This window comes from Varanus komodoensis, unplaced genomic scaffold (genome assembly GCF_004798865.1).
Source record: "Varanus komodoensis strain SLA01 unplaced genomic scaffold, ASM479886v1 scaffold18_3, whole genome shotgun sequence".
In the NCBI taxonomy this organism is placed as follows: Eukaryota; Metazoa; Chordata; class Lepidosauria; order Squamata; family Varanidae; genus Varanus; species Varanus komodoensis.
Genome location: NW_025335549.1, coordinates 10,670,971 through 10,684,390, shown reverse-complemented (window position 1 = coordinate 10,684,390; position 13,420 = coordinate 10,670,971). Strand labels below are relative to the sequence as shown.

The window sequence follows — 13,420 nt, the reverse complement described above, 5'->3', positions numbered from 1 at the left end:
ATGCCTTTAGCACTGAGATGAGTTCATTTCACCAGTAGATGCTTTCCAGAAGAGCCCAGACTGTTTTCCTACAATGAAGCACTGCTAAGGGAAACACGTAATTGGACTCTGTTGTTATGGCTTGATCAGCAGTTGTATCTTTGGAGACTTGCTACACATCTAGACAAGGACAAGAGGTGTCAGCCTGCCGGGAATGGACTTGGCAAGCTTGAAACTCTGCAATCTTGTTGCTTTAAGGCGGTTACACAGCTCAGCCAAGGAAATCCGGGAGTTGGGAGCCACTGGAAAAACAGACAATTGAAAGTGTGAATATTGAGTCTAACTCCACATGGCTGTGGAGCGGCACTGGGGACATGGAAATAGCTCTAACTGAGGTGGAGAATCCAGCCCTTTCAAGTTCAGCAACAAATTGGGAATCACATGCTGGAAATGTTCCAGTGGGGTCTGGCATCAGCTACACCATGTTTGTTCCCAAACAACACTGCAGAACACAAGCAAAGGTAATGTCAGCTTAGGATCAAACACTAGAAGATCAAGGGAGAAAAGCCCCCAAGATTTTTGTCCAAAATTCCTCTGCTTCTGAGAATCAGGGTGAGAATCTCCACCTCCTTAAAAAGTCAAGACAGGGGGACATTACAGCTGCCTGGAACATTTGTTCAGGGTCATTAGGCGTCTTTAGTCTGTACAAATTGACGTTGGGAAGCCAAAGAAAACAAGTCCTTCCATTGTATTCAAGTTTCCAACTGAAGCCTGGACCTCCCTGGGTAGGAAACAGAGGTTGTAACTTTTGAGTTCGAGGGCAATGTAGCTCATGCCTCACACCCACCCTAGTGCAGAAGTAGCTGCATTGATGGAGACAGAAGGTATTTCAAAAGGGAATCTACTTCAATCTGCCCACCTGTTAACACAGGAACTAGGTAAATGTGATGCAGAAGTTATCATATACCCTTGTGCTCCAAAAGGGTGACAGGTTGATTCTGATTGCTCCTTGCTGAGGGGATGGGTGGATATCTACATAAGTACTTGCAAGAACTACAGATGGGAATTCCACCTTAGAATCACAGAATAGTAGAGTTGGAAAGGGCCAGAGGGCCATCAGGTCCAACCCCTGCTGAGTGCAAGACTCCAGGTTAAAGCATCCCTCTCAGGGGGCTGTCTAGCTGCATCTTGAACGCCTCCAGTGTGGAACAGCCGACAACCTCTCTGGACAACTGATTCCACTGTATTGTTGCAACGGTCGGGAAGTTCCTCCTGACGTCCAGCCAGAACCTGGCTTGCTGTAACTTGAGCCTGTTATTCCGTGTCCTGCACTCTGAAATGAAGAGATCCTGGTCTTCCCCCTTGGGACAGCCTTTCAAGCACTTGAAGACTGCTATCACATCTCCCCTCAGTCTTCTCTTCTTGTGGTGAACATGCCCAGTTCTTCCCATCTCTGCTCAATGTTTCCTCCAAACTTGTGAAGCTAATGTTCTTCTGTGGCTCAGTCAGAATCTACGTTCAAGCAAGTTATCAGGTAATACAAAAAGCCAGGCAATAAAACAGGCAAATGGTCAAGCACAAAGGCTTCGGCACAGTGTGGGATCAGGAGTCAAGATACGAGCAAAAGTTAAAGCCCCGGGGAGCACTCTAATACAATGCACAGTTCAGAAGCCAAATTGCACACGAGTCCAAGGGTCATTAGCATGAAGGGCTCCTTGCAAAGGAAGGTCCAAGAAACACAGGAACAAGAACACCTTTGTTCTTAATCTGCAAGAACAAAGGTGTTCCAGCGCTGTCTAGGCTAGAACCAAAGGCTTTCGTAGCCACAGCTTCCTGATCCCCACCCAAGGCTTCACTGTGGTGTGTTACAGGCCCTCCGGCAACAGACTCAGGAAGCAGGGCCCCATTCCCTGGAAGTTCTCCTCTGCAATAGGGCACTTCCCCTCAGAGGAGCCCCACTGGTCTGCCACTTGAGGCAACAGTCCTTGGGGGCTTGGTGGTCACCCAACCTCTCCCTCAGGGATGGAGCTGTCTGCCTCCTCCAGGTGCAGACTCAGGCTGACCTCCTCTGAAGGTCCAGCTCTCCCAGGTTTCCTGATATGGGCAATCCTTGCCATGTTTGTTTCTGGGCATTCTAAGTCTTCAGAGGAAGTTTCTTTCAACAGAGGGATGACAGGTGCCATAGTAGAAAAGGGACCCCCCTTCTATTCCAGTGAGATGTCACCTTAGCAGATGTGTTGTCCCCTGGATACTTCTGCCATTGCCATTTCAGAAAAGACATTTCTCCTCTGTTCTCCTTCAGGCCCCGTCTTAGAAGAATCTCCACCTCTGTACTCAGGTGAGTGCTACCTTAGAAGAGGCATTCCCACTTTAATGGTCATACAGGTAGGAATATCTCTTCCATCTAAATACAGCCGATGTTTCCTCTTTAAATGTGCTTGCGCATACATATTGCACAAACGTGATTCATACACAGCTGTAATCAAATGTAATTACTTTGAAGCAGAGATTTGCTGCTTTGACTCATTCTGTGGGATAATATACTTTATTTCATCCTTTTTATTCTTTCTGTTTGTGCCTTTATCATTTCTTACTGCTTTGTTAGCCACAGTGGAAAACAGCATAATATTAAAATTATACAGTATATATTATATCAGGAGACTTATAAATTGTTCAAATTAATCAAATGCATGCAAGTTTATATCACATTCCACAGTAATGATAAGCAAAGACAGAGATGGTGCACCGCTCTTCCTCTTCTTCAACTTCACCAGATGTTGCTCCTATGTTTTGTTATCTATCTCCACTTCCTTGAGAACTAGAAACTTTAAATGTACTTGTATGTCTGTGTGGGTGCATGTGTGCGGCTTTCAAAATTCTGGTTTCTCTTCTCATTGGGATAAGGGAATACACACCATACCCTTCTTACAGGGTCCAGAGCTGAATAATATTTGGAGTCCCATTTAGCTTTGATCCACATTCTACCTATTTTCTCTCCTCTGAGAGTTAGTCAGTCCAGCAGGCAGATACAGAGAATCCTCAGAGACAGTCCTTTCACTATCTTCTATTATTTCTTCAGAGTTTAAAAGGCAACCATAGAGTTGCCAATATTTTTAATTTCTCCTGCATGTTGAACTGTAGTCTACAAATAGAAATATGGTAGGGAAACTGTTTCCCGGCATAGTGGCAGCCTGGGCTTAAGAAGGCAATGTTCACTCATCAGCTGAAACCACATGACAACGTAAGGGATGAGACCAACGAAGCCGAAGTGTTTATTAATGCAGTTTGAGTGGCTATTCAATACAGGTACTGATTGTTACCCAAAAGGGTAGTTTCCACCACAGCCTTCTTCCAACCTGCTGCCCTCCAGATGTTTTGAACCACAAATCCCAGCATGCCTGACCACTGGCCATGCAGGCTGATGGGAGCTGATCCAAAGCACCTGCGAGGCAGTAATTGGTGGAGGAGGATGGATGTCATGAATGGCCTCTGTATGAATCCAGGAGCCGGAGAAGAGTCCAGTGAGAAAGCTAAAGTGATGCAGCCGGGAGAAGGTTGGACTAGACAGTGGCGACAGTGGAGAGCCGGGTTCCAATTCCTGCTCGGCTACAAGGCTTAGCCCTCAGGCCAGTCAACCTGCCTGCTTCACAGGGTTGCTGAAAGGGTCAAGGGGTGAGATGACCTGCAGCTGATTCTGGAGAGGCACTCCTCCACCACCCACCCTTTCTGCCACGAAGTCATAAACCTGAGTGAACACCAGGTCCTTTGAGCCCTGTCTTGTCCTCTCCAGAGAAGTGTAACATGTAGCCCTGCCAAATGTTTCTGTAGGCCCTCTCCCATGCTGTTGAATGTCAGCAAAGCCACTTGCAATTTGCCTTCATGACAACGTGCAAAGACGACAGAGCCCTTCCTGAAAAGTGGAGCCGTGCTCACAGAACCTCCCCAGAAAGGTGACTTCTCTTCCAGACAACATGCGCACCAACTTTTAAAGGAAAAATGGCATGCCTTTCTGCCACAGTCGCAACCACCGAATTTCAGCGGCAGAATTGGTCGTATGGCAGCCATTCTGGCAGCAGTGGGTTGGCCTGCAGAGGTTGCTTAGTCTACTTGACCTGGCGGTGACTCTCCAGCGTTCTCTTCAGCAGAAGCTTTCTCATAACCTGATGCAATGCCTTAACCAGAGATGCCCAGAATGGAAGACGGTACTTCTGCATGCAAAATGTCTGCTCTGCCACTAAGCGATGACTCGTTCTGCAGCAACGACTTGACCCCAAGGAGAACTGTCCTCTGGCCATTTTTCCCGCCCCAGGCTTTTATATTCTCTTTCTTTCCCACTTGGCAAAGTGGTCCTTCATCAACCGAAGCTGGCTGGCCCAAGACTGTGAACGACGCAGCGAGAGACCTCTCAGTTGCCAGCCTTTCACTGAAAGCATGTTTCGCTGCCCATTCCAGTCCAGACCTAGGCAGCAGGCTGGGGCCAGGATGAAGCAGGGGGATGGAAGAGGAGCTGGCCAAGCAAACTGACCAACCAGGTGAGGCAAGTGAGCACAACTGGGCCATATGTGGCTCACAAGGGCTTTACTGCACTGGATGCTGGGATTCCTCTGCTGTTCAGCTCCCTCTCTCCCCACCCACCTGTATGTTCCAGATACCCTCCTATGGATGGCGCATTTTTGCTATCGCTGCAGCAAATGAAAATACCTGGATCATTGAGATGTGTCCCTCATGCGTGTGCATTGATGTCCAATGGCAGCGCTGCACTAGGACAAATAACCTCATGTCGGTGGAAACCAAGTCCCAAACAACGCGGAAAGGCATAATCTAACCCAAGCTCTCTTTGCATAACTGCCTGTAGCCCCTTGGGTTTACCAAGCCATCCGCAAGTGCCTCCAGGCCTCCCTGAGCAAAGGGAAAGGGCAGCGCAGCTTCACTAGTGCAGCAACTTCTCCTGCTCACAATATGCTGGATTAGGCCTCTGCGTGTGCGTGCACACACCTGTGCACAGTTATCAGGACTGAAAAAACTGCGCATCCCTAGGTCAGAGTGCAAAGCCGTGAGAGAAAATAGGGGTTACCAGCAGGAAGAGGGTTGCAGCGCTCCATGTGTTTGTTGCACCGTAAATTCAAATGCTGCCCAAATGTGGCTTCACTGGTAAGGCCAGGAAACCACTGCTGGCAAAACAGTGTGATGGTCGGTCGCCATAGGTATACACACACGTCCCGCCCACACCACAAGCACACAGACAGAGACGGACAATCAAACGAAGCCGTGGTGGACAACAGAGAGCTCTCTTTACCCCTTCTGGACGACAGGCACATAGTTCCAATCCGTCTCCACTGCTCCGATGTAATACCTCCTGATGATGCCGACACTCCTTTCAACGAGGCAGCACAGGATGATGGAGACGGGCAAGCGCACCTTCCACATGGTGCACGGGGCACTGGAGGGACCCAGAGGAAGCTCCAGTTCGAGGAGACGCTCAGGAGAAGAGGAGGTGGCGCTTTGCCTGTCCTTTCAGCAGCCCGTCATCCTCAGAGTGAGGGATGCGGAGCAGAGGAGGAGACCAAGGCACAGCCTCTGTGGCAAGCCACCAGCACTCTCCTGATGGGTCACCGGGCAGGGAGTTTATGGCATGCGCTGCAACTCTCTGGGGCGTGCGAGTGAGCGACTGGGTGGAGAGCAACAGGATAGGGGAGGGGGAAAGCCAAAGGAAAAGAGGCCAGGCAGAGGTTAACCTCTTCGCTGCTGCAGGACACTGGCTCCAGGGTGCCGTGGAAAGCGTGTTTCTCCGACCCAGGGTCCGGCAAAGGGGTTGTATTACAACAGCCATCCTCCCCAGGGAGTTGTAGTGTAATACCTCTGGAGGGCACTGAGTCGGCAAGGTCAAGGTTCGGAGCGTAAGAACAGGCTTTCCCAACCAGAGCAAGACACATTTCTGCCATCAATATTTATTTATTCATTATATTTCTACTCCACCTTTTTTTCTTGCAACAAGCCCAAGGCAGCTTATACAATCCTCCGGTCCCTCCTCTCTGCCGTATCTTCACAACAACCCTGTGGAGTAGATTAGGCTGAGAATCAGCAACTGATCCAAAGTCACTCTGTGAGCTTCATGGCCCAAGCGAGGACTAGAATGAGGGTCTTCTGAACCCAGGTGCGACATCAAAGGATTACACCAACAGAGCATCTTTCCATTTCAGGTAGTGGCCAGACAGGTGCCCCAAGAAATCACCTCCCTGGTTTGCTCCAGCATTTGATATCCAGAGGTGTCTTGCCCCTTCTTTTTGGCTTTCATGGCTAACAGCCACTGGTAGATCCCGCCAGTGAACATAGGTGATGAAAGAACATAGGTGATGAATAAGAATATCTTTAATGTATACAGATACACACATGCTTGCCAATTATTTATCTGCTTCACAGAAATTAAAAAATGCAAGGGGAAAAGATTTCCTGTGCCCTTCTGACAGAAAAGACTGATATGAAATTGGAAGGATAAACACATTCCAGAATACAATGGCTTCAGGACCTTTTAGTGCTTTCAAAAGATTAATGGGTAGTCTCTCAACGCCAACTTCAAACGGATACTTTTTTGGATATGTGATCTACTTTTGTTAAAGCTTATGTATGTATTTCAGAGAAATCCACTAACGTGTACTAAAAAATAAAAGTAAAAATTGGGTTGTGCTTAAGCATGGCTGGGAGGGAAACTGGCTGGGCTCGCTGAGGAGTGGCTGGAGAGACCTAGCTGGCTTTGGCCCCACCGGCGGCCTTCTGCGGCCTTGGCGCGCCCTGCGTTGAGCACAGAGGGCAGGGAGGAAGCGGCGGTGGCAGCCACAAGGCGAGGCCAAAGTGCCCCAGCTCGCTCCTTCATGCAGCGGAATGGAAAGCTGGGCTGCAGGGCCGAGGACCCCCTGCTGCTGAAGGAGACGGGGTGCTCGCCATGGCCCACGCAGGACCTCTGCCACCCGGGGCCGGCTCTTCCATGAAGCAGCGTGAGGCGATCGCCACAGGCAGCAAAGGTTGGGAGGCGGGAGCAAGGGCCACGGGCCGCACACCCACTGCCTGCGGCCGAAGCTGCTAGCTGCTTCGCATGTGCTGCAGAGCGCTGTCCCATCGTCCACACTGAAGGAAGGCCCAACCGCCAGTCCAGGTGGCTTTTGTGCATGGAGTGAGAGGGGGTGGCATTTGCATCAGTCAGCAAAATTTCTCTTGGACTAGCCCTCCCAATTTTTTTCTTGGAATAGCTCTCTCATCCATCCACCCAGCCTCCCTCCCTTTCATCCAGATACTCCCCAGAAGCCAGAGCTCAGCTTTGCTTCCCACTCAGGAGTTCTTCCGACCTACATCTTGCCTTCAGCTCCTAAGGGCCCCTCTGTCCAAGCATAAGTCCAGGACAAGGTAGGTGTAATTGCTACACATTCCTATTTTTGAGCATCTCTGTAACATGGACGTCCCACTGGAAAACTGTGGAAGATTAATCTCCCCAGTCTATGAACACATGCATACACGCCCAGCTCACCCAAGAAGGCACACTAAATCACCCGCACCCTGCTTTATAGGAAGCTGACATGGCACGGCTCTAAGCCCCAACGCGAGGTCACCCAGGAAGCTCCACGGCTCAGCAGGGGATTGTAACCCATTTCCCAACAGTGGCATTTTGTCAGCAAAACAAATGTGCCAACACCACCCCGGGGCTCATGCCAAAGAAGCCAAACCGAAGTCGTGCAGCCCATGAAATGCCACCTGGAGAAGTGGGGAGCCCCCAAAAATACTTTAAAGAAAGAAGCAGCCCATTTTATTCCTCACTGGTTTAGCCAAGGATGCTCCCTGCTCCATGTAAAGCTGAATGAGAAAACACAAAGTCTCCGCAGCAGCACAAAGGGGTTGCATTGAGCAGCATCTGAGCCACGTGAGCTGGCAGTCCGTTCCAGCAGCTGGCAACGGGTGGCACGAGCAGGACCGAACTCCTGGTAAGGGGAAGTGGAAGGTCATTAATCGTCTACCTGATCTGATGGGAGCCCCTCCCTGTCTGTTCTGGTGGGTCAAAAGAGGTCGCATTTGCGCCACTTGGGACCTCATGAGCCGGTCAGCAGATCAGGGCCTGCAGAGGGAGCAAGGAGGGCATCCTCTTCCAGACCGCCAGATCAGCATCCTGAGCCCTTTCACAAGCCATTCAGGCTGTTGCTAATTGATGACTTTCTTCTCGTCTTGGTAGAGAAACATCTGTGGTGAAGCTGGAATTAACAGGTTTTCTGAGTCAGTCTTTTGACAAAAACAGAAGCAGCCAAGGAAATTCCCCAAGCGTGCTTGTCACTTTCTTCATGGTCAAAACAACCCCTCTTCCTCCCGGCCAGGAGTTTATGCAAGATGATTCACCAAAATGTTTTATGCAAATTCTCTTGGCATATATATGGTCCTATATTAAAATGACTGTTAAAAACACAGCTCCTTGATTCAAGGTATTATGGAGCTATTCTTAACCACAAGAGATGGGATCTTGTCTTCTATGCAAAAGAAAAAGCCTAGCAGGCAAGTCTCTGTGTACTTGAAGGAGCTATTAATTTTTGTAAAATGTCACTGTGCTCTCCCCACTTTTCTGCTTTCCTCTGAAATGCAAAAATCCCCACCTTCGAAATGTGTTTTCCAATCTCATCTACATTAGCCTGACCATATTTCCATAAGCAGAGTAGCCATATGCCCTACTTTATGGAGGACAGTCCTCTTTTGTGAGGGTGCTGTCTTTTGAAGGGCATCTAATCTAAATCCCATTTAAGGGTTTAGAAAAGCCACAAAGAAGGGAGCGATTTGGGGGCCTAAAGCAGACTGAAAAGGCAGACCCTGGGATCGCAGACTGGCCACAAGGACTGAACTCTATTTACATTCTAGTAGCCATTTCTGATTTTATTTGTATGAATTAACATATGCAAGTTATGCAGATCCATAATATCTTAAAAGAACCCTCTTTTTGTGATGCCTGAGTGGGCCTCCCATTCCCAAAGGGTGGGCAGCCTACCTTGTGTTGGGAACCATACTCTCCTGGGAATAGACTATGGGAAGCCAGGAACAGGTGGGGTGGAAGTTGGTGGCAGGCAATGCCACGCCAAGTGGAGCGGGGCAGTCCTTTCTCTCACTCTTTCCGCCACCCCCTTTTTGCTCCCCTTTTCTTTCTGCCCCTCCCACTCCTTCTCCCTGCTTAGCAGGCAGCTGGGAAGGGAAATAAGGCTCTTGCCAGAGTGCTTTTGAAATTAATCTGAGGGCCACCGGAAAGGGAGGGGTGCCTGCAGCCCTCAGGCTACTGGTTGGCCACCTTGCTATAGATGGGGAAAGGGGAGTGGAGCCCTTGGCCACTATTTTATTATTTTTTTCCTGGCAAGGGTGCTGTGTGCCTTTCTCAGCTCTGTGACTGCGTGAAATTCGGCTTGTACATCTCCGTGCCAGGGGTGGTGAGGAACGGACACAGCACCTGTTAGATTTCTGCCTGTTTGATGTCCATCCCAGAACCCAGGCTGTCATCTCAGCAGCCCGAAGACAAAGCAGGTTGTTCCAGCTCTTTTTGCAGCCCAGCTTCTTAAAGCCCCCAGTGCAAGCAATGCATCGAAGTCCCCAACAGTGACAGCTCCCCAGCATGCCACAGTGGTTGCGGCTGATGGGAAATCAGCCTCTGGGAGGCGACTGATTCCTTGCCCCCAGCAGGTGGGCGCTCTCCATCCCAGGTAGTGCCCTGCTGGCAGCCTTCCCTCCTTTGCTGCCTCCCGGGCACCTTCCTCCATCACAAGATCAGAAAGGGACCTAAGCGGAGCCCAGCTGGGCCAGAGCCAGGTTTTTTTACCCCCATTTACCACATGGGCAGCCAGAGGCCCATGGGAAGCCCACAAGCAGGACGTCAATGCAGCATTACTCTCACTCCCATGTTCCCCAGCAACTGGTAACTCAGAGGCCTGATGTCTCTGGATCTGGATGCAGCATGTCAGGACCAGCGGCATGGAGAGCCTGTACTTCCGTGCATTTGTCCAGTCCCCTTAGTCCAGGTAGTGGCCATCGTCACAGTGGCAGAAGCAAATCCCCACCTGCCTTCATGCTCTGCTCCCTTTTGGCCCTTGCTTCAGATCCCCACTCGGCCACGAGGTGCGCCAAGCAAAGCTCTGCCAGTCCTTTTCAGTCTCACCTAACAACAGGATTGTCGTGACAATAAAACAGGCCACAGAGGAAGAAAGATTACGTTGGCTGAAGTGGCAGGTATGAATGCATCAGCAAATGCACTCTATAGCCCATTGGGCTTTCTGGGTAGTTTAGGATTTAAAACATGTAACAACAATAAAATAATCACATGTAAATAAACAAATAATGAAGCCGATATAACAAAAACGTAACAACAAAGACAACCACCTATATCAGTTAAGGTAAAATTAACGCATGTCATAGCAGCAGATATAAAACAGAATTAAAACAGGTTCGATTTATTAAAATACCTGGCAAATAAAAAGGTTTCCACCTGGCATGGAAATTAAAACAAGGATGACATACCTCCTTAGGGAACATGTTCCAAAGATGGGGTGCAACTCTGAGAACCCACTTTTCCTATTTACCACCCCACTTAATTCTTTTGGGGGTGGTTTCCTGAGAAGGACCATCCTCAGACGATCTTAGGGTCTGGGTAGGAACATATGGAGCAAGGCATTCCTTCAGATAAGCTGGCCCCAAACCTTTTAGGGCTTTAAATGTTAACATCGGCACCCTGAATTGGGTCTGGATTTCAACAGGCAGTCAATGCAGCTGAAGGAGGACTGGTGTGATATGGTCTCCTGAAATCCAAAACACCAGCTTGGGGGGGGGGGGGGAATTCATTCATTCAAATTCTATACTGTCCAATAGCTGGAACTCTCTGGGCAGTTTACAACAAGACATAAAGATGCAACATAATGTTGCCACAGGCATTTTGGAGGAGATGGAAAAGGGGCTGCCAGCTGGGACTGACTGAAAGGGCATTCCGACAGCTCTGCTTGGTGGAAAGGTGCAATCATCGCAGGGAAAGCCTGCCGGATGGGAGCCACCAGTGGTCTGGGGAATCTACCAAAGCTGTCCAGATGCAAAGCAGGACGGGGTTCTTGCACCTTTAATAGTGGCGTAGATCAGGGAATTTCAGCAGGTTTTACTTGTGTAAACCACACCTGCTGAAATTCCCCTTTCCACACAATTATTTCACAGTGCAAGAGTTATGTCCACGTCTACACAGTTAAAACTGCAGAAATACTCTCTTCCACACACCCTGACCATCCTAGATCAACCGCTTGGTGCTCATATCCAAAGCCTCTGAAATGGCAGGAGGTTAAGGGTGCATACAAACATCTCTGTCTCTCTCTCTTCACTTGTGAAAAGTTGGGGTATCCTTTTGAGTCGTGTGGATTTCCCTTGCTAAAATCAAGGGAGTTAAGCAGCCACCCGTAAAACGAAACCACGACTGGGAGCTGAAAGAAGCAATAACTTATCACTTCACTTCCCAGCAGAATGTGATAAACAGTCAGTACTTGGAAAGCATGGGGCAGCAGGGAGTGGGGGATTGTCTGAGGCTACGAACTCATCTTACGCGGCTCCTGAAAAAGGCCTCCAAATTTTCGAGGGACTCTCCCGTCTGAGTAAAACGAAACCTCACATCTCTCGGGCCACCTACAACTTCCTTCTTGTTATTGGAGGCGGAGGAGAGAGAAGCGCGCTGGTAGCAGCAACTGTGGTTTAGGGAACAGCCCATGGGTTGGTAATGGTCCCTTGTCCCAAATGAGGGAGAAGCAGCAGCTGCATAAAACATGGCACTTGCCGACAGGAGTATAAAAACTGTTTTCCTATCCAGGCTTTCAGTCTGAGTTTGTTTTTAGATGGACTGAAACTATTTGTAGTGAGATTAGATGGCATGAGATCAAGGGAGAGGAGAGGAGTTAGCAAAATGTAACCTTCTTAAGCCAAAATCAAACTGCAGAAGAGAACTGTAGTACTAAGCAAAGAGCAAGTTTTAATTTCCATGCATATAAATAAGTGTATTGTTCAAAGGGGTGACAACAGGCGTATTTTCTCCTTCCTGGAATGTGGGAACATGGGATACCATGTGCCGTATGGCAAACAGGACATAACACTACTAGCAAGTGTAAAGCAATTTACAGTTTAAAATGGACCAGCAAGAAACATTCTCCCAAAGACTGGATAAAAATAGTTTGAGCAGCAGTCTGAACGTATGTGTATTCTTTCCAGTTACTATACATTGGCAATATACTTGTAAAGGGCATTATTGGAGCATGTGGATTTGGGATATTATTAATGAGCTAGACCATTGGTCTGTCTAGTCCTGTGTTGGCAACAGTGATGGAAAGCAGCTTTCCAGGATTTCTTCCTAGCCATACCTGGGGATGCTGGCAATCAAATCAGGGACCTTTGGCATGAGAAACGGACTCTGCTGCTCAGCTACAGTCCCTCCTTTCAGCACAGTGTGGTGGTTGTGCTACAAGGCTAAACCTGGACTGAAAAACCCAGGCTCATTTTGGGCCAATCACATATTCTCAGCTTAAGCTGGCCTGAAGCATTCTAGGGATGATGTAACTGGGTAACCCCTAGGCCTGGCCTGAGCACCATTAAGGAACTGTGGCGCATAAATGTGGAAAGTAAATGAACGCACAGAATAGAGCAGCACCATTACTCCTCGTGATCTGGACATTGCATCTTTATTTATAATGCCTGGAATTGCATTTGCCTTTTTAGCTGCCACTTTGCATTTCTAATTCATAGTGAAGCTACCTTGTAATGCATCATACTGGGGTGGAATGTGGTGCTGCCAGTCCTGGATCCAAATTGGGTACATTCCTAAAAATAAAATCCAGGTGTTGTTTTTTGGTTCTTGTTGTCTGGAAATGCCCAAAGAGAGGAAGAAAACTCACCCTCTTTGTCAGATGATGGTCAATGGGTTGACACCTGGCAGAAACAGCTGCAAAAACAAGAGCTTCACAGGGATTCTTGCTCAAAGCTAACTCATTTCCCTCACAGTTCAGCCCAGCACTGAGGGAAAGGTAGACAGGGTACTGTCCTGTTCTCTGGATTTGTCATCAAAGCATGAGTCAACAACTGCATTTCTGGGAATATACCAAGCAGCTGCTTCCACAGGAACCGTCCCTTTTCCAAAATGAGGGATATTGTCTGAGAGCTTCTCTGTCTTCCATGAGTGATGATACTGGACACCGATTCCTGGAGTTGGGAAAGAGAAATCTGCCATCTCTTCTCAGGACTCTGAAATGGAAGAGCACAGGGTGTCCAGACACCGTGTATTACATGCTAGGGACTGCACTTTTGCTGAGAGTTTTCAGATAGTAGTGCAAATATTTAGGAAGGCTTTGGTCTTTGGCTCATAGCTGATTAATTCACTTTAAAGAAAGCATACACTAAAAATGGGTGGGTTCAGTTT

General features: G+C 48.6%; 1 protein-coding gene across 2 annotated transcripts in view; it reads right to left on the bottom strand.

Moving 5' to 3' along the window:
• F8 (coagulation factor VIII) overlaps nt 1-5,641 on the bottom strand; it is a 39,512-nt gene extending 33,871 nt beyond the window's left edge. Inside the window, exon 1 of one of the 2 annotated variants that reach the window (XM_044427191.1) lies at nt 5,276-5,641. In XM_044427191.1, the coding sequence (XP_044283126.1) occupies nt 5,276-5,406 (131 nt within the window). In that variant the 5' untranslated portion in view covers nt 5,407-5,641. Of the gene's footprint in view, nt 1-4,680; nt 4,705-5,275 lie in introns of those variants that run through there. The other variant, XM_044427190.1, reaches the window with a different exon arrangement.
• Between the last annotated feature and the right edge of the window lie 7,779 nt (nt 5,642-13,420).